This window comes from Protopterus annectens, chromosome 12.part0 (genome assembly GCF_019279795.1).
Source record: "Protopterus annectens isolate FY-2018-M chromosome 12.part0, PAN1.0, whole genome shotgun sequence".
NCBI classification, from domain to species: Eukaryota; Metazoa; Chordata; order Ceratodontiformes; family Protopteridae; genus Protopterus; species Protopterus annectens.
Genome location: NC_056746.1, coordinates 1,193,824,664 through 1,193,847,035, shown reverse-complemented (window position 1 = coordinate 1,193,847,035; position 22,372 = coordinate 1,193,824,664). Strand labels below are relative to the sequence as shown.

Sequence of the window (22,372 nt, the reverse complement as noted above, 5' to 3'; positions counted from 1 at the left end):
TTCTACCTTGAAAACAACAAGACTGAATTGTTTTTCTTTATCATGATTCTTGTTCTCTCCACCATTGGATTAAAAGGTTGGAAAAAGCTCTAAAATGCATCCTAGAGCATCTATGGCTTCTGGGGGTCCCAGCTTCATTGAGTTAGTCCCTAAATGGTTTTTACTGTGTTGTTTTGGTCAGGAAAGGTTTGTTGAAAAACATGGAAGGAAAACTAAAGTTTAACAGCAACACCAATTTTCTTTTCTTAATACTTTCTGTTCAACCCATCATTGGATGAAAAGGTTGTGCAAAAAGAAAAAAAAACTTTAAAACGCACTTCGGAGCATACTGAAAGCCATGGCTTCTTGAAAAAGTTGAAGAGTAAAGCAAAATGTGAGAAAAGGAATTTAAAGCCCTGTACTTTGAGTTGCTGTAATGTATTATTGTGGCAACTAAATGCCAGTAACTGTAGATATCCCTTTATGAGATGGGCCAACATAGTATGGTACATGATAACCATCTGAAATGTCAGGACCCACTACATATGGTCTCAAAACATGTGAAACTGAATGGATGAAAGAATGGATGTACATATACTAAGTCCAATATGCCATTTCTTGGAATATTTCTTTTTCTCAGAGATATGTCAATTGTGGGGTTGGTATATAAAGTTTGGAGCGTGTGTGTGTGTGTGTGGGGGGGGGGGGCATGATGCACACATTTCTCGGAATATTCCTTTTTCTCAGAGATGTGTCTATCTTGGAGTTGGTATATATAAGGTTGGAGTGTGTGTGGGTGTTTGACCCTCAAATGGGAAGATGCAGGTGGGCTTGCTTGAAGAGGCTTTAAGTGGAAGAGTGATTTTTGAGATTCATTCTCCTGTGTTTTTAGTCTCTTTTTGTCTTTTTTGTTCTCAGCATTTCGAGTCCTGACATTTAAATAGGGAGGCGTGGTATACAGGCCTATGCAGGTCAGTCTGGGCATTCTACTCCTAAAACTTTGCAGCACGAACTAAGAAGTTGCTTTTGAGGGGTGGCAGTGACAGGTGATACTCAGACTGGAAGTGTCCAGGGGGCCCCAAATTGACATTTGCTGGGGGCCCCCATAATGCTAACACTGGCCATGCCTAGCCTCATAGTCAAATGATGTAATTGTGGTGGTAATCATGTGTCTAAAAGAGAAAAGTGCATACTTTTGGTCATCAATGCCACAGATGTAAAATGTGGAATCATTTCCAAAGATTTTGTAAATCAAAAGAGACACATTCCTTTAGTAAAAGAGAACATTCAAAGAAACAAGTTGATTAATTACAAAGCTGTGACCCTACTTTTTATTTTGATGGTGACTCTGTGTTTAATGAAACAGTCAATGCAGTAGATTTTATTATTTTAATTATTTTGTACTGCTCGGATAAATGGAAGACCCACAGAGCTCAAAGCTGACACAGGTTCAAAGTGCAATGTTATGTCAGCAGAAACATTTGCTAGAGTATGCACTGGTGAGAACCTTGATTTGGCAAAGTGTGCAAAGCTTGTTGCTTATGGCAGTGAGGAAATTCAGACCAAAGGTTCAGTAGCACTTTCATGTTACTCTGCTAGGAACAGCTATGACTTGCAATTTCAAGTAGTCAAAAGGCACGTACAGTCATTATTAGGCCTCAGAGACAGTTTGAAAATGGGACTACTTAAATTTAATACGGAAGTCCAACATGTAAGCTTAAAATACAACTTCACCTTGTCTATTTTCTCTACCTATGTTGATCTTTTCGAAGACAACCTATGCAAATGCCCAAGTGTGTATTCCATGAAGTTAGACCCTGAAGTTAGCACAGTTGTCAGACCAGCCCGGAAAGTTCCAGTAGCTATGCAGAACAGAGTCAAAGCTCCGCTAGATAAAATGGTGCAGCAAGATGTGATTTGTCAAGTTGATGAACTAACTGAATGGACATCTTCCATGGTAGCAGCTCATAAGAAAAGCTCAGATGATATCATAATATGTATTGATCCATGAGACTTGAACAAAGCGTTGAAAATACCTTATCATCCAATGCGTACAGTCGAAGTCACTGCTCTTATGCCATATGCCACTGTTTCAAATTTTGTTTGACCAAAAATCTTCATTGCTAACCACTTTCAGCACTCCTTTTAGCAGGTACAGATTTTTGAGAATATCATTTGGGATAAATTCTGCCATGAAGTCTTTCAGAGTGCCATGGAACAAATTTTTTCTGGATATCCGTGTGCTATTATAGTAGATGATATTCTAGTATGAGGTAATGGTGAAGCTGAGTATGACAGAAACCTTGAGAAAGTTCTGGAAAGAACATTTGAAGTTAAACTTAAGCTGAATCCTCAGAAGTGCAAGTTCATGCTATGAGAAGTTACTTATGTTGGTCATTTGTTTACCAGTTCAAGCTTACGACCAGATCCTTCCAAGCAAACAGCAATGCTTGAGATACCAGCTCCAGACAATGTTCAAGCCCTACAATGTTTTCTTGGCATGGTTAACAACCTAGGCAACTTCATTCCAGATTTGAGCCAACTTTCAACACCACTTAGATTGTTGACACGCAAAGATGTATCCTGGTCCTGGTTAGAACAACACCAAAGAGCATATGATATCCTGAAACAGAAAATTGCCAACTCACCAACTCTCGGATACTATGATGTTCACAAACCAGTAAATATTTCTTGTGATGATTTAAAATTTGGTCTTGATGCATTCATTCTTCAAGAGGGTAGACCATTAGCCTATGCGTCCAGTACTCTAACCCAAACTGAGTTGCAGTATGCTCAGACAGAGAAAAAACTCTTGGCAACTGTGTTTGCATGTTCAAAGTTACATAATTATATTTATGGACAACCAGTTCAAATTGAAACAGATCACCAACCTCTAGTCATTATTTTGAGAAAGCCTACACATACAGCTCCTACCAGACTGCAATGCATGATGTTGAGATTGCAAAAGTATAATTTCAATCTTGTCTACACAAAAGACAAACTTCTTTAGCTTGCTGATATTTTATCCAGATCACCCAGAAATACCACTGAACAGCATGCAAATGAGAAACTTGATTTTGAAGTCATGGAAGTAAGAAATTTTTCTTCCACACATCTTGATGAGCTTAGAAGGCACACAGCCTCAGAATCAGTTCTTCAAACTCAACCACTTTATCAGTCGAGGATGGCCGTCAAATCAATCTTGTTTACCTCATGACTTGCAACCATATTTTCTTTACAGAGATGAACTTTTATTTGACAATGGTATTATCATGAAAGGTCCAAAAGTAATTGTTCCAAAATCCTTACAACAAGAGTATATTACCATTTTGCATTGTGGTCACTCAGGACTGATTCTACCAAAAGAAGGGCAAGAGGACTAGTATTTTGGCCTTCTATGTCAAAGGATATTGAAAGAGTATTTTCATCTTGTTCTGTATGTAATAGTACTAATCCACATCAACAAAATGAACCACTTCAGCTAAACCAGATTCATGAACTACTTTGGTCGACAGTAGCTACGGACATTTTCAAATGGAATGGTCAACATTACTTGGTGTTAATAAACTCTTATTCAAATTAGTTTAAGTTTGACCTAGTTCCAAATCTAGCACCCAGTACCATCATTACCAAGTTGAAGCATCATTTTGCAGTCCATGGTAGTCTGCACAAAGTTATTTCTGACAATGGTACACAGTTTATAAGCCAGCAGTTCAAGAGATTTGCTGAAGAGTGGGACTTTATCCATGTTACAAATAGCCCTGAGTATCCACAGTCAAATGGTTTGGCAGAATGTGCAGTTCAAAGTGTGAAACAGTTATTAGGGAAGTCAAAACAATACAATAGCTATGTTTTTCTGAATCTCCTGAATCTCAGAAATATTTCTCGTGATAAACATCTTGGTTCACCTACACAAAGGCTTTTGTCGAGACAAACCAGAACCACACTACCAATCAGTAGCAATCTGTTGGTTCCCTGTGCTAAGAACAACAAAGCAGTAAGAACTCAACTCATGAAAAGGTGCTTGTCCAGGAAGTCCTATTATGATAAGTCTAGCAAACCACTCAGTTTGTTGCAAGAAGGGGAACTAGTGAGGATGCAGATGTCCAAAGGTTTTGATCAGATTGGAGTCATGAAAAGAGTATGTCCAGAGCCGAGATCATACATTGTGGAATCACAAGGAGTTGAATTAGGTGGAATTGGCAACATTTGGTACCAGTGTCTGAGCCTGTATTGCAGCTTCTTGCCTGTGAAAAAGACCTTAAATCTCAGAGTGAATTATTCAGTGTTCCAGTATCAGTAGACATCCCAGCAAATATCCCTGTTCCTGATATGATTCCCAAAACTCCTGAAATAGATTGTTCACCACTGACTATCTCTGTTGCTAAACCCAGTTCTAATTGCTATATCACTAGATCAGGTCACATTTCCAGACCACGTTCCAGATACACAGTGATTTGTACATGAACATTGTGTTTATTTCTCAGTGTTTGTATTATTACATATCTTTTTCAGATGTCATTTTATTGTGGGCAACTGACTAAAGAGGGAGGATGTAGATCAGTATGTATGTATTCCTTTAAGAAGCTTCCCATGGGCTTGTGCACATGTATAAATACTGACCACATGCGAGCCAGACTGCCATTTTGTAGAGAGCTTTTGAGATGTAAGCATGATCTGTCAAGTTAATCAGTTTGTTTATTTTTTATGTTGCTGCGATCCATCCTGATGTGTTTCTATATAATAAAGCATATAAACAAACTCCCCCTCCTGTTCATCTTGAAAGATTAACATAGGATGAGTGACAAACTCCAAACAAATATTTACACAATTTTTCTCCAAATTATACTCTTTCAGTAATTTACCATATCTATACAATTTCAGCTTACTTTTTAAGCCTACTCTGTGAAAAAAAAAAACAAGTTTAGGCATCAATTTACTATCATTAACTATGGAATGCCGGGGAAGATTCATTTCCTCGCTACACATCTCATACAAGAAATATTTTTAGATAGCAGATTTTGATCAAGGGTACATGATTTACAGTGCAGTTTGAGACTGTATAGGATTACATCTAATTTATAGTTTTAAATTATGTATGTTTTAATTTGATAGCTGGATAAGCACTCTAGGCGTAGATGTCTTTTTCAGGGACATCTTGAGACATTATCTGTTTAAGTGACTTGCTCAGTCACGCAGTATGTATATAGTGAGTGAGGAAACCAAACCATGAGCTAGAGATTAGAACTCATTAGCACTTCATTACTTTAATGTTCTGTGATAAGCCTGATTTATCTGTAAGTGACGGAGAGTGCACCATCTTGCTAGTCTAATCTTTACAACGTTGCTGTCTTCTGAGCAGTTTCCGCGACTGGATACCTCAAACTGTTAAGATTTTCACAGAATGAACACATTTTTGCCTCATATTTTTGGTCAGTTCCTCAAAAAATGTGTGAGTTTGTGGTAATTATTGAGGACTAAAGTCACTCAATAATGATATACACTTGAGATTCAGACTTTATAGCCTTCAAAAATGCATGCTAGCATAAATCCTGTTATTCTAGCTATGTTCTAAGTTTGCAAGAGCAAATTTTAAAACCCAACCCTATTTTTTGGGCCTTTGTCTCTCACCCTTTGTTTTATCCAGATATCTTGCGCTAAGAGGTTGACAGGTATTTAGAAAGGTTGAATAACAAAAAGCAAGATGTGTGGTGTGAAACAGCTCTAAAGAAAGATCAGAGATCAATAACCTATTCAATCTACAAATGTCGTTTTTCAGATAGTCACTGCATAACTTTCTTGGTGAAAAATGTGATTACTGTGTTGCTACTGTTCGTAACTCATTGCTAAAGTCTGCAATTGACTTGCTGATAAGAAATACTCAGTTTGTGGTAACGGTCAAGACAATGAAGCATATTGTATTTTATTTCAATTTTTTTTGCATTTATAAATGTGTCATGTTCTGTACACAACCACTATCTGAAAATGGACCTTTATGCTTGTTGAACTTACCATATAAACAAAATCTAACAGACATGAAGAGTGAAAAAAAACTACTGCAGTGATGACAGAATGCCAGTGACACAACTGGGTAATGTTGTTGTTTAATGCATCTTAACATCATCATCATCATCATTCATAGAGTTTTACGAACCACCTGCCTTGGAGGCAGTCACAGTGATAGGAAGCTGGGCAGTGCAGACTAGACTTCTTAATCTCTCAGCAAGAGTCTCCAATTTATCCTGTGACATCCCCAAACAAGCTGAGAGATGCAATTACTTCAATGTGTGCTAGATCTGCTCAGACACATTGTCATAGTGACCAAACTCTGGTATACCGCCTGTGAAAATTGTCCAGGGGACACATGCACTACCTACTGTCAATACCAAGAAGGAGTGACTGTACTCTAAGATCCTCTCATCACCTTATTCTGTCATTGAAAGTGAACCCAAATACCCTGGAAGGGCACTTCACTTCTATAGCTTATACTTATAACCTAATCCTTTTGGTCAGTGTCCATAGCTCATGGCCATAGTGGAGGAATGGAAAATAAACTGACAGCTCTGCTGTATGACTCAATTCTCTTCACTATCACAGTTAGTGCAATGCCTGCAGAACTGTTATCACTGTACTCACACGGTAGTTAACCTCCTGATTCTCCCTAACCTCACTCTTAAACAAGACCATGACATATTTAAGCTTCTCCAAATGAGGTATTTGCTCCTCAGACTTGCAGAGAACCACAACATCTGATTTGGAGATGCTGATCTTCATCCCAGTCACTTCAATCTCAGCTACTAGAAGTGTAGCTTGGGAGGGGAGAAGGGGGCAGCCACCCCAGGCACAATGTGTTAGGGGATATGACTAGCAGGTTATTTTTTTGTTTGTTTGCTTTATTTTCTGTGTGCACTTAAATGTGCACAGCAATACAGATTGAGGGCATTACCTAGCGCTTCCCCTTATTACAGGACGAGTACAGATTACTGACATCAGTGAATCAGCCTTTTTTTTTTTTATTTTTTAATGAAGAGGTGAAAGGGAAGAAATCTGGCTGGGAATTCCAGAATTACAAGGAAAACTTTTCTGGTGGGGAAGAGGTGGAGCACCAAATCGGAGACTAGCCCTAGAAGCAGATTACTCAAGTGTGCATAGGAGAGCAGCTGCCATCCCAGAATGAGGACATCATCGACAAACAAATGTCTCTTGCTTCAAAATACAGTATTATCTTGTATTCACAGTTGCACCTGATTTGTTTTTGAAAACAAAAAACACTGGGTGTGGATGGTTGTCTTCAAGACTGGTTTATCTCACAGACATGCTATAAATACATATCACAATAGCAAATGACACAAGGCAGTGAATGCACTAACAGCTCTTCAGACAAGTACAAAGAATTCTACAGCTAAGCAGTTCAGATATGAATTAAGATCTAGATATAGATGAATCAGATGGACCAAGGAAGGCCTTGCTGATGAGTTTTGCAGTTTATTACACTTCAGCTGTTTGTCTGACAAAGTCTTCATTTTCCTGCTGAGTGCTCTTTTTTGAGCATCTACATTACTTACCAGAAGTATTTCAATGGTTCCCAGGATGTACATAGCGCCAGCAAAGGTAGTGCCCAGATAGAAACACAGCCCCACTGCTCCTCCAAACTCAGGCCCTAGTGAGCGAGAGATCATGTAATAAGAACCGCCAGCTACAATGAGGAGGGAAGGAGAGAAAGATAGTCAGTAATGCAGGGACTGGGATAGTCAGCTGCTGAAAACAGATGATGAGCCAAGTACTTTTATAGTGAATTCAAGCTGGGATTACACAGAAAGTTTCTGAGACATTTCATAGACATAGTGTTATCCACTTTCTTCCTTCCTTTTAGCTTACCTGTAGTTATTGCAAAAGAGATTTAAATGAAATATGTGTTGTACATCCAACAAATACACATAACTCAGTGTAAAGTGCATGGCTGTTAAATTAGGTGACATACATGATTCTGGCCTAGATCATTGCACAATAAAAAGACGTGGTTAAATACACTGTGAAGGTATTTTGACCGTGTGTTGCATGTGCTGTACAGTAAAGCATCATGCAATGCAGCAAAAGATCCAGATGTCATTTGAAAGACAGGACTAGTATCCATCTTAAAGTTAGGCACTTACTTGAGTAGACATGCAATTCAAGAGGCGGTATGTACTGAAAGTAAATCACTGGGTTAGAAGCACACCTTTAAGTGCTCTGTATGACAGGACTTGGATGACAACACCAGTCAAAAACAGTTCTATTCTTGTTCTTAACTAAATGCAGATTAAAAGTAGCCACAGTAATACCCTCAACATAATCAAAAGAGAGACCTGTTACTTTGATATCTTTGATTTTATATGACTCAAAGGAACCTAAGACATCTGACTGCCACACTTTTAATTGAATTGTACTTCTGAATGAAAGCCTAAAGCTTATATGGAGAGCAAAAGCATTCTTTATCCATACTGGCAATGTACTCCCCACCACCCAGATATGGAGTCTTACTTTCTGTACCCCCATATGATGCATAAATGACTCTGACATCACTATACCTTAGGGAAAGTGGCATCCTTTTAATAATTTCTGGCAAATCAAACACTGTGAATTTTGGCAAAATGCACATTACTGGCCATCAGACCATCAAATAAAAGTTATTTTCCCAAAACAAAACAGGAATAGAACGACTGGTCTTTACATTATATATATACAAAGTGCAACTAATACTTCAAACCAGGGTGATTTAGACACAAGGCTGTTAAAAATAAAGATGAAAATACCAGAAACTACAGAAATAAAATATAGAATACTTTAATTCTTTAAGTGTGTTTATCTCAAAAATATGAGACTTGATCAATGCAACATCACAATTAATTCACCTTTTAATAACTTCACAACTATTACGTGACACAATTAAAACAATAAAAATGTGTCCATTAAATCAACTCAGTATCTCTAAAGATTCCTAATAGCACCAACTACAAAAGAAATGTATGGAATATATTAGTAGTATGCATTAAAATATGGATACTGATATATCTATATATCTATATCTTAATACACACACACACACACACACACATATATATATATATATATATATATATATATATATATATATATATATATATATATATATATATAGGTTTACTATTATGTTAACAAAGTGCCTTCCATCTAATGCTCACATTGCCGAACTGGTATGCTGAAAATAAAAATGTTGTTCTGCCCCCTTGTTGAACCATGTTAATAACGATGGCTCGACATTCACTGTTTTGGAAATGTGGACATTAAACTACATGTTCCATTTGATGTTTGATGATGTGGTTCGCTGACTTTCCGTTCAAGGTCTAGCCACTTGGAAAACTGCCTTTTGATGTTGCCATCTATGATGGAAGGCACTTTGTGGACATGATAGTAAACAATATATATATATAGATATAGATATATAGATATATATAGATATATATCAATACATGTGCATAAAACAACTTAATAAACGTATGAGTATATAGGTGTGGGGGTTATCTTCTTTACTTTAGTGGCCTCAATTTTGCAATGCATTTCATGTTTGTCTGGTCACTCAGACTGGGGGGGCAGATAGCACTAAGGACCTATTGCCAATAAAATGCCCTTTGTTCTAACCTGATGTTGTAAACTTACATGCGTCACCACTACCAGATAATATTCACACTTGACTTGTTTAAGGAAATGTAGGGCCCCTGTGACATAAATTATACAGGCAATAAAAAGACAGCTAACTGTTGTCACGTCTTTGATTATCCTAGTGAGTATTGAGTTACTGTGTCTGACTGTGGAATGACCAATTAGTAGGACATTTCTTCTTGGATGTGCAGACTTAAAGGCAGTGGAAGAATTGCAGTCTGCAGCCAGATGACTCGATTTGTTACTTGAATATGGTGGAGCTGAATTAGTGGATTGCTGCCAAGGTCCTTTGGTCTGGATTCCATGAGGTTTGGAAAGTGTTTCTTTTGTTAAGCTTAGCACATGCTGGTTTAGTGCCATCTTGTAGAGGGAGATACGGGCAAGTTTATATGTTGCTTATGCACAATCTGTGTAAGTGAGAGGGTGGCCTCCAGGTTATATAAATAGATGATTATTTCTCTCACAAATCATGCCACATTGGTCCAGCAGTAGCTGACTGTCAGTGATCCTTAGGTAGTTCCTACTCTGCTTCAGAATACAAAGTGCAATGAGGCTAACAATTGTAGCTATAAGGGTAGACTGGACTTTTGTGTGTGCCAAGTGGGCTGAGTTACTGACAGCAAAAATACTGTATTGTACCAATTTAGGCACAGCATGCAAAGAAGAGACACTAGGTAGGAGGAGATATATCAGGAGGGGCAAAGATGTGCTAATTGATACAACAACTACTCGAACCACCAGAGAGTGAATTATACAACACAGTCTAATCCGAGTTTGGAACAGCACAGACATTTAGTAAAAAAACAAGTGTATGAGAGCAAAGCGGTAGTAGGAATTAGATACAGAAAGATCCAACACTTCTACAAAACTATAATATGGTGCAATGCACAATTAATAACAGTAAATGAGCAATACATCAATTCAATACAATAACAATAGAACAAGGACCGAAGAGCGAGTAAAAACTGCACACAGCATACTCTAGAATAGCAGGCTGAGATACTACCAACAGTATGACTAGAGACTGGTTTGCATGCCATACACCGCACACTTCAAGGCTTGATTGTCACTAATAAAAATCAAGAGATTTGGCTAAAAGCCATAAAAACACATATTTCAAAGAGTATATAGGCTCAAATGACACACAATTATTGCTTTTAAGATGCCACAAAATACATTTCAAGGTGTCAATAGGCATAGGTGCCACAAAATAAATGCTTCCAGGATTTATCATACTCTATTTCCATATGCTTGGATGCAGCCAAATATAGTTAAGCTGAATGGCATGTCTATATAAGAAGGAAATGTAGATACTGAGAACTGCTAATGATGGCTAAACTGGTATGGGAACAGCAAGAAGCTGCTATAGCAACAATAACAATTTGAGCAACAGACCTGCAAGCAAAGCCAGTTTTAGAAACAACTAGTAGCATCAGCATGCAAGGTAAGGCAGATAAGCTAAAAGGAACAATGAGGTCATATAAACAAACAGCAGCAAAAATGCAACTTGGAGAAGCCTAGAGTCAAGCTGAGCTATCAGTAGCAACCCTTAGCAACTATGTATGCTAAGACAGGAACAAAAGTAAAATATATGGAACCTTAGCTAAGAGTTATAAATACTTTAATACAAACTAGTTGTGTCTATATAGTGCAAAGAGATCATCTGCTGAATATAGTGCAAACAAGTTCAAAACCAATTACAACTAATCGATCAATCAATCAATCAATCAATCAATCAATCAATCAATAAACGAATCAAATAGTAATATGTAACAAAGAAATGCAGCCCAACAAAATAGAGGGAAAGGTCCTGCTGTGCAGCACAACTTAAAAGCTACACTTAAAAAGTCATAGTCAGTGAAAAATGACAAAAAAATATTGTCTGGTGCAAAGAGAATGCTCTAATACCAGCAGTTCCTTCTCTCTATGAAAAGAGTCAAAAGGTGTGTCAAGAAAGAATATTAGTTGGTGTAATTAACCATATTAACATACTAGCAGTGAATGCACTTTAAAATCACACCAATGGAATTGAATTGAATAAAAAAAATGTCCTGATGTCTTTGGGACTAGCAGAGTGGTGAAATCTGATTAGAACTGGCTGATCCAGTAGCAGTGCATAGCAAGGAAATGCACCACAAAGCAGCCTAACCAAACTGAACCACAAATCCATTGATGGCTACACTTAAAAGTTATAGCTAGTCAGGCTTCTTGGGTAAATTATCAAGGTCTTTTATGTGCTCCTTAATTTGTACGCAAGCCCACATCAGTCTATTTGTCTCTTGCCATTGCAATAAGGCTGTCCTTATAATGATAGTCAATGATCTCCTTATGGATAGACATCAACATTTTTGTTCTAGTCCTGAAGAGTATTTTATCCATCCACTTACAGAATTCTGACTATTAATCTGTTTACATTTTGTCTGAAATGCTACTTTATTAATTACTGTTAAAAATTATGACTTATTTAAATGCAATAGCATAAAATAATTTATGATCATGTATTCTATTAGCAGAAAAATATAAGGGAATGAGACTGGCACATAAAACTATAGATATTATCAGTGTGTGGAAGTAGAATTTTAGAAAACAGCATAAAAAGAAAAAAAATGTCAACTACTGTGGCATTTCATCTGCTGTGCTAGATTATTTCACCTCCTACCTTTCTGGTTAATAACTGATGGCTTAAGCAGACTGTCACATTGTCCTCTTTTAATTGGTCCATAAAGTCATATTTGCTTGACATGGCCTTTAATGCCAGCCTGTAAGAACAGCTTACTCTGTTTGTTTCATTTTTAATGATGTTTCATTATATTTTTTTCTGTTCATTGATTTTATTTTCTACATCTTCACTTGCTCTTTTATAAACAGTATTTCTCTAAGTCTTTGACACTTCTGCCCTTTTATATACATTTGTAATCTTGATTTTTTTTGTCACACTAATTTCTTTTTATTTGACATCCATTCCCCTCCCCTATTTTTTCTTCTTACTAGAGTAATGATAATATATCAGTTCATAATACTATCACGTTTAATAAGTCATGATTTTAGTATCTATTAATAAAGTACTTAAAACAAAATAATAAAAAATAAATAACCACCTTTTTTAATTCCAGACACTGGGAGCTCTACCAATGTTATGATTACATACTGGAATTTTCTATAGACAGCAGTATTATAAGCAGAGTCTAAAACAGATACAACTGTACTCTAAGCAGATAATTTTTAGCCTTATTTGTTGATGACATAATGTTCAGTTAGTGTAGACTGAATTCCAGTTCCACATAAACCAGTATGGGCTGCCTTGACATGTCAGGCCTTGCGACTGCTACAATAGTCAGAATGTCAAGAGAAACAAGAAACATTGCATTTTTCCACAATCTATAAAACAGATTCTCAAGCACTATCTTCCCTACAAAAAGTTTCCTTTAACCTCTGACTGTTTGACCACTTACAGGTTTCTGACTTGATTCATTTTGCTAAAGTTCGGTGAAAAAGTTGTAACAAATTAGCTAGATTAAACTTAGTTAGTCATTACATTTTAGGACACTTTCTAGTCTCGTACTTGGAAGAAGAAAAGCAAAAAACTGTTTCACTCTGGGTTATTTTTTCCCATTACGTGGGAGGACTCATTTCTAGAGGAGACTTTATAGGGTGACTGTACTGATTAAAAGAAGTTTACCTGGGGCATTAGGGAAACTTTCCTTTTCTTTTCAACCAGAGGATGGAGTCAGAGTGTGCAGACTGTGGGAAAAGATGGCTGCAAGCAAGAAGTCTGATACTATGCTGTGTGACACTGGTAATTCGAATGTACAAAGAGTTTCAGAAGGCAAGGATTTACACAATTAGCACACTACTGAAATACTGGGGATGTCTGACGATGTACTCAATGAAACACTAAAGTGTGGAATGCAGGAGAATGGACTGGAAGATGATACTGCTCTGTCCTGGGTGAAGCTGAGTGATGTATACAAGAAACTTTAAATCAGGCAGAAGGTTAGGTTCCAGTGGGGGTCTATATTATTTTAGAGAATGTTTAAAATTGCGAACTCTGTTTAATCAACCTAATAAAGTCAAATTCCATAAATCCCGAACATGTGGAACAGCAATTTTTCCCCAAGGAAAAAAATCGCTGATCCGTAAAAAAAAAAAAAAAAAAATCAAACACAAAATAAAGTGGGGGGCTTCACCCCCCACAACTCCCAAACTTAGATATATCAACTCCAGGATTACACTACAGTGGAGGAAACGGCAAAGTCCTGAACATGGCCCAGTGATTTTATTTCCCTGGGAAAAAAAAAATCGCTGTTCTGTATGTTCGGGAGTTAGGGATTTCAACTTTATTGGGTCTATTAAACAGCATTTGCTATTTTAAGCATTTGCTGAAATAATATAGACCCTTCCAGTGGTTATGGAGGTAGATAAAAGTCAAAAGGATAAATCAATATGTGCATCTTCTGTGGGAACTGTTTTGATTGTTTCTACTGAACATGTAAGTATTTTATCAGATAGAGGAAAAAAGCAAATTGTAAGTACTGCAACTCCTATCATGGACTCAAAACAAAAATAGGCCTGATTTAGGGTAACAAAGAACCTGACAACACTCTGTAAAAAGATATTTTGTGTGAAATAATATTTTTGCACTCTTAGGCTTCAAATAATATGATATTTATTCATTTGGAACAGGAGGAATTCTGTGATGTGACTTTCAAATATTTTCAGTTATTGGAAACGTTTTTGTTACTAGCTACTAAAGAAAAAGAAAAATGTTTGCCATCTCTGGATATACTTCTGTGCCATTAAAAAGAAGTTTAAAAAGAAGACAGATCAGGACTGATACTGTTGAAGAAAAAGATCTGATAGAATTTTCTGCAGAAAAATTCAATGTGCATTCAGTTAAAAAGGCTAAAGGTGAGAAACATGTCTGAACTGAAAATGGGGAATTTGGATATCAGTAAAAGTGAGTGATAGCAAGATTAAACATGTACCAAATAAAATAAATGTAAACTGAATCAGGGGCACTATTGATGTCAATGGAAAGCATGTTATATTTGTAATTCCATCATATATATTTGGAGGGTGAGTGTGACAAAAAAAAGGACATTCATTTAGGATATATACTTTGAGAACAGGATGACCAACATGTGCATATGTTCAAGGAAAAGGGATAGAAACAATAATTACAAATTAGCAAAATAATACTGCAATGAGAGAAGGTCAGAAGAAGAAGAATGCTGAAATAGAAAATGAAGAGGAAAATGTCCCTTTAATGCTTATAATATTAGGACAGTATAAGGGACGGTCATGAGTGGAAATGTGGCCACAGAAGATAGCAGAATGGGGGCAGGGTAGTTAGTGTACAGGAAGCTCAGGAAAATAAATACATGTGCATGTCACTGAAACTAAGAAAATCAATGATTATATAGGCATTAAATATCAACAGTGAAAACTAATGTCAGAAAAAAAGTAACGAATAGCCCCAAGAATTAAGTGCTCCACAAGAAAAATAAAACCAAATTCAAAAGCAACAGGTGCGAATACAAACAAAGCACACTGGTGAAACTGTTAAAGCGAGGGCATTTTATTTAAAACAAATAAGCGCTTCCACATCTATAAGTGACGCTTCTTCAGATTTTAAAAACAACTTGAAAAGACATTCTATATATGCTTAAACAAAAATTCAGACTATCCAATTATATAAAATCATTCATGTCATCTAGTTTAGCCTTAAAGTGGGACTGATATAAAACTAACTACATGTTGCCAAATCACTTAAAGGAAAACAATAAACAGAAAATAATTGGACATAAAACACATGTAAAATCATGAAAAAAATCTCAATATGTGAAAACAAATAAAACATTAATTTAAAAAATATATGTATAGATTATTTATTAATTTATTCAAGGATATGTCTATCAAAAATGATTTTATCGACACCCTGTCATTAAGACCATAAGACCTGTCTGCTTGAAGCCTAATAATCCATTTTGTTTCTACTTTCTCCTTGAAGTTCTTAATGTTACCTAAGCATGGACTCCTATAGGTCAGCTCTAAAACCATAAACTTAAACTTATATGTTGTCCCCTCATTCAATATATATGCCTAGCTATAGCATTGGTCTCATCCTACTTATTTAAAAACAACTTGAAAAGACATTCTATATATGCTTAAACAAAAATTCAGACTATCCAATATAGAAAATCTATATTTCTATATTTCTGAACTCAAATGTTGTATCTTTACTTTTGTATAATTATTATTAGCAGTCTTTTGTATGTACCTAGTTTGTCTGTTTTTGGAGCTTTTCTCCCCAGGACTCCATTGAAAATGGGTTCTTTTTGGCCCAATGGACTATCCTGGTAAACCAACTGCAAATAAATAAATAAATAAATAAATAAATAAATTTATGGCATATATATATACTCTCAAATACATTCTCGTAGAGTACGATTCATCTTTCCAACATAAAATGCTGGACATTTAACACAACAGGCTAGGTAGATTAAATTTTTACTTCTGTAGTCAGCGTAAAAATGAAATTCATATTCCTTAGCTGTGGTTGGGTGAACAAACATCTGTCTATCTCAAATGTATGAACAAAAATTACATCTTCTGCAAGGAAATGTGCCCTTTCTCTGGAATTGTTGACTACTTTTTCTATCAGTTTCATTACATAATAACCTCTGTAAGGACTTGTTATTCTTGTAGGAAAAAATAGGTATTTCTCCTACTGTTTGTTTAAGTCTATCATCTGCTGACAGAATCTTACAATTCTTATTGATAACTTTTTTCACTTCATATTGTTCCTAGTGTAGGGGATGACCATTCTGTATTTGTTTTTAGAAGGAACCTCAAGATTAGAAACTCTAGTGGAGTTAGTGTCTAAATTACGATCCCTAAAAAAAGGTCTCCCCTTCCCTATATGGTCTGCCTTCTCCTTAAGTCTGGTTGTAGAACATTCTTCAGATTTATAGCCTCTCTGAAGGAAATTATGTTGTAACCTATCTAAAGCCATCTCGCAATCATCATCGGTGCTAGTTAGGTGAGAAATTCTCAAAACTTCTCCTTGTACTATATTTCTATAGATATCAGGAGCCTGCATACTCCCTCTGTGTAAAAGGTTATTCTTTTTGCATTCCTTTTGATAAATGTTGTGGAGATCCCATCCATATTCCTAGTGATCTTAACATCTAGAAAGTCAATACCTTCTTTTGACCAAGTGCCAGTGAATCTCAGAAAACTTGTAGTACTATTTAAATATGAAATATAGTCAATAAGTTGTTGTTCAGTCCCATGCCATAATAAAAAACATCATCAACAAATCTCGTGCAGAATGGTACTAACTGAACCAATAATTTGTCAGTCATAATATATGTACTTTCCCAAAATGCCATTACTAAATTCCCACAGGAATTCGCACAGGGTGTACCCATGGCTACACCATTTTTCTGAAGAAAGTATTTTCCATCATATAAAAATTCATTATTAGTCAAAATCAAATTCGACAACATGAGATATAGAGTCACATTCTCATTTGTGACACTGGATGAATGAAGGTTGTAGCATGACAGATTGTGTGTGTGTGTGTGTGGGGAGGAGTACTGCGAGCTTTCTCTTGGTATGTTCAGAGGTTGCAGTTATTTGCTATAATTGGTAGGTACAGATTTTGAGTAATTTTACATAAAGATTAGGATGCCTATTTGTGATGCGAAATTTAGAAAAGCATATACAGAGTTTCAGTGCTATATGCTTGCGCAGGTATAAAAGGACATATTTATTTGAAAAAAACAAGTTTGTTGTGAAATGCCTTCTCTGGGTCAGTAGTCAAGGAGCCTTTATCCTTAACACTGACAATGATGGGGGACATTCACTTGGATTAGGCTAATGACCACAAAGGCATTTTTAAGCCTAGCCATGTATCCCAAATCTCTGACAAGTTTTGATACCCTTGATAAGTGTAAGCAGGGGCCTGGGAGATGAACAATTTACAGGTTACCTGTTTGCATCAGAGACATAGGTGCCAAACCAGGGATGAATTTCCATTTTCCCATCCAATTATCCAAGTTGCACTTGAATTGGATTAGGGAGCTTCACATAGATGGGGGGGGGCCTGTTTCATAAATGGGCTAGTCTCTGGGATACATACCTATCTCTCTAGCAGGTCGCATTTATATCACAGGCAAGGTTTAAGTCTTTAGAATGGATAATTCTTGTACTGTTTGTTTTGTGGATATGCAGGAGGTCCATCAGAGTGGGGTCTGACAATGCCCTGTATGCCAGGCATAGATTTCCTCACAAAAGCCTGTAGGAGACAGAATACAGGGATAGGGCCTTGAGGCAGTCTGCATAGGACATATTACTTATGCCCTGTATTCTTTTAGTGAGGAACCTCTGTGGACATTCCAATTGCTGTCCTGGTTAGGTACATACCAAAGGGGGCACTGTACTCAATGATATGTCTGATGAATGCTGAATACAGTGGAGCAATGACTTCCTTGGACCTGGATACCATACCTTTGTTTATAAGTTGTGCAACATAGAATTATTTCCTCACTACTGTAGACACATGACAGTCAAAGGCTAGATTACTGTCTATGTGTCTCCCTAAGTCCCTGATTACTGGGTCAACTCTAAGGGGTATGTTGTCAATATGATAGTTACCAGTGGTGGATGACTTCCTGAAGGATACTGTTATGCATTTCTTGAAATTTAGCTTTAGTCCATGGCTTTGGCACCAATTGTTTGTCTGTGCCAGCCCTTTCCGGAGAACATTTATGTAAGTGTGGGATTCAATGACAGCTCCTAATTTGCAGTCATCTGCAAATTTTGTCAGCCAGAGATCATTGACATTGGCCTTGACTTCAGAGAAGAAAATGCCAAAAAGGAGTGGACCAAGGACTGATCTCTGAGGTACTCCACTTATGACTGGGTTCTGTGTAGAGGTGGACTCTCCAGTTCTAACTTCCTTGGTCTTGTCTATGAGCTAGTTGGCTATCCACAGGGTGACATACAGGTTTGCACCTAACATCTTGAGTTTGTCAACAATGCCCAAGTGAGGTATTGTGTCAAATGCCTTGGCCAGGTCAAGGTAGGCAGTGTGAACCATTTTGCCCTCATCCATTTCTTTGGTGACCTTTTCAAAGAAGTCCACCAGGTTGAGTAGGCATGACCTGCCCTTGACAAAACCAAACTGGGTTGGGTTCAGTGTCTGGAGGTTTACTATATCATTACTGATCATTTCCATGATATTTCTTTCCATGGGTTTGCATATCTAGTGACACTTTTGGGTCTGTACTTTCCGGGGTGTGTAGATGGCCCACCTTTGTGCTGAGGGATGACTGTTGCTGTTCTGCATTCAAGAGGCACAAAGCCTGTTTGGTGTCTTCAATTAAATAGCAATTCCAGAGGGCCTGATATGTCATGTTTCATGCTGCTTCAAAGGTATTCTGGGATATTATCTGGGCCTATTGATACAGTGTTCTTGGCCTTACAGAGAGCATTAAGGACCTGTTTTCTAGTGAAAGCAGGGAGTTATATTTTATGGTATCTCCTGAGGGAAGGTTTAGGGGGAAAGAGGTGTAAAGTTGGAGCTGAATTTATCAGGCAGGTTTGCTATATCTTCTGGTTCAGTATAGGTGGCTTCATTAACAATGAGCTCTGCACACAATTGTGTATTGCCTTTGAGGTTTTGGACACATCTAAAGAATGCCTTGTGGTTGACCTTGTCCTGGGAGCCAAATTTACATCAAATTTCACTATGGTAGACTTTATTTATACACCGAGTTGTTTGTTTAGTTTGATGAGACTGCTTTTATCCTGATGGGTGCTGCACCTCCAATTTTTTTGCCATGATTTTCTTTCTTCTCTTATATATCCTATTGATTTTGTGATTCATCCAGGGTGGCTTGTTTTTGAGTAAGTTCTGCACTTTTTCCTGATAGGTACAGCTGCCTCTATGCAGCTATTAACTTGCTTGTATAGAGTTTTTGTGAACAGTTCTTCATAGGCAGTAGTGTTTTCAGGGTTTATGGGGGCTTGGAATTTTGCCAGGTTGTCACTTAATAGCAAGAAGTTAGCTTTAGAGTAGTTCCTGAATATTCCAGGGTTATTTTTTGAAGTTGGCCACAGTGGTGCAGCAGTTAGCATTGTCGCCTCAGACCAAGAGACTCTCTGGTATGATTCTCGGCTGGAGCGCCTTCTATGCGGAGTTTGCATGTCTTCCCTGCGATCGACATGTAGGTAGGTATGTGAGTGTATGTGTGCCTTCTCTGAAAATTGGGTACTGGGTTGGCAACTCGATACCATAAAATCTGCTGCCAATCATAAGTGGCCTGGTGATCTTCTGTGGCAACCCCTAACTGGGAAAAGCTGAAAGAAGAAGTTGGGGGCCCAAGTTTTATTTTTACTTCAAAGGAGACCATTTTGTGGTCTAATCTTACCATGGAAGACATTACACTAGGGGATGTGTAGCACTCTCCCATATTAATGAGGACCAGATCCAGTATGGTTGCAGCCCTGGTTGGTGTACTGACAATCTGTTCCAGGGAGTTTCTGTTTACAATATCCAGAAATTTCTGTGCCTGTACGTTTCATGCCATATAGGATTCCCAGTTAATAGTGAGGTAATTAAAGCCCATGAATATGGTATTGGGTTGGATGGTGAGAGTTTCCAATAAATTTAAATACATGGTATAGGTTTCCTAAGTCATAGAGGAGTACCTATATCTTGATGTGTGATGATAATTATTGCAAAGGAAATAACAGAAAACATTATGAGGGGGGTATAATGGTGTTGTATGTGACACAGAAAGCAAGTGACAATGTGGCACATACACAGTGTGGTGTATACTAGGGGAATAAGGTGTAAATGAAAAAGGTTATTGCTATGTTCAGTTTACCACAGCAACAGGTACCATGTTAGTATATGAAAAGATGAAGCTAATGAATGATGGAAAATGTAGTTTGGAGTGAGTATGAACACAACATCAGCACAAAGTTTCAGAAAGATTTTGTTGGATCCTGCAGCCGACTGCCATCTACTTCCAGCTCTTTTCCTCATTCACTGGGATTAGGGACATATCTTAGCCTCCCCCGTCTCTACTCGACCCTGTGTCTTGGGCCAGTAAGGAGATCAAGGACTCCAAAGGAACAGCATCATATTGCGGCTGGGAATATTTTTTTTCTTTTAGGATGTAGCCTCCACCGCCCCTCTTTCTACACACTGATAAATGACAGGAGTATATGTAAAATGGGGAGGGGCTGGCATATGGCCTCTCATCTCTGTGGTGACTCAACGTACCTGCCTATTCTACTCCCACCATCTCCTTTGTAGCTTCTGACAGTGATCACCTGTGAGGTGTGCACATGCACACGCCTTCTCTCCCTAGGATGAACATGCACTGCCCTTCCCTTCCCTTCCTAGCAGCACCTCATTCACCTTAGTTGCTATTAAACCCAGGTTGGCTGGGCTGCAGTCAGGATGTTATCCCCATGTGCCATGGTACTGACTTAAAATGTTTTAGAAAGAAGGAGTAGGCACAGATGGAATGTAACTCTAGGGTTCTTATACCATTGATAATATATATATTGATAATATATGCAGATTATTCAGTGCTACTAGCTAAGAGCAAACTGTGGAGGCTACTCTAGAGCAAGATAAAGGTGTTAAAAGCAGCCAGGTTAAAATGAATAAGGAAAAATGAAAGGGCTAGGGGTAGCAGTTAAAGGAGGGGGTACTTGGTTTTGCTTATCAGAGCTAGAAGCGTTTGCATAAATTTTGCATAAAGTTTGAAAAGAAGTTATTGATAAGTAGTGGGATGACATTCTTGAAGAAATCTTAGCTGTAAATAGGTTATGGAAAACATTCAGAAATTATTTCAGGAAAAAAATATTTGATAATATCTATGCAATTCAGGAAAATAGGTTATCAAGGTAGTTATACAATTTTCCTACCACCAAAACAAGTAGCTTTGAGAACTTTTTTTTTCAGTACAGTATATGTACCTAGGACAACTTCTTTAAGTAGGGAGGGGATTATTACATAATAGAGTGGAAACTGGTGATTTGGGCTTATTGAATCCTGTGGTGCATTCATGTCTTCTGCATCTGTATTGGGTACTACAGATAATGAAATTTCATGGAGACATTTTGATAGGTCAACTCTTGAGTAAAAAATATGACTACTTTTGGAAAGTATTTGAGGAAGAAAAAAAACAGTAGTTAAAGGTAACCTGGACATGTTGGATTGTCAAAATAAAATATGTTTTTTAATGGAAATGTAATATAGTTAATGTAAAGAAAGAGGAAAATGGTATGGTATTATTATTTTTGCAACCAGGGTCAAGGTAACCATTTTGCTACAGGACCTAAACTGTGACACTTGAGGGCTGCCCTGGGAAGCCAGGTCTGCAATCCCATTTTCCCAACCCCCATGGGAGTGGAGATAGGGCAGCCATGTCATCTCACACCAGGGCAGGTATGTTGGCCTCCTGTCCTTCATCAGGCACTGTGGGGATGCCACTCTGTGAATAGCACCACCCAGGAGGCAAGAGGCCACATGCCAGGAGGCTAGAAGCGATGCACATTCATCGGTGCCTGGCACCGTGGGGGTGAGAGACTGAAATGTGCCACAAAAAGTGCAGAGATGGGGGACCCAGTGCCCTCTCCCAGGTTTGAAAGCCCTAGGTGCAAGGCAAAGTGGAGAACTCATGTCACG

General features: G+C 37.6%; 1 protein-coding gene across 1 annotated transcript in view; it reads right to left on the bottom strand.

Annotated features, from left to right (window-relative positions):
- SLC12A5 (solute carrier family 12 member 5) overlaps positions 1-22,372 on the bottom strand; it is a 1,753,644-nt gene that overhangs the window by 967,326 nt on the left and 763,946 nt on the right. The window contains exon 6 of the mRNA XM_044090243.1: positions 7,545-7,675. Coding sequence (XP_043946178.1) covers positions 7,545-7,675 — 131 coding nt within the window. The remainder of the gene's footprint in view (positions 1-7,544; positions 7,676-22,372) is intronic.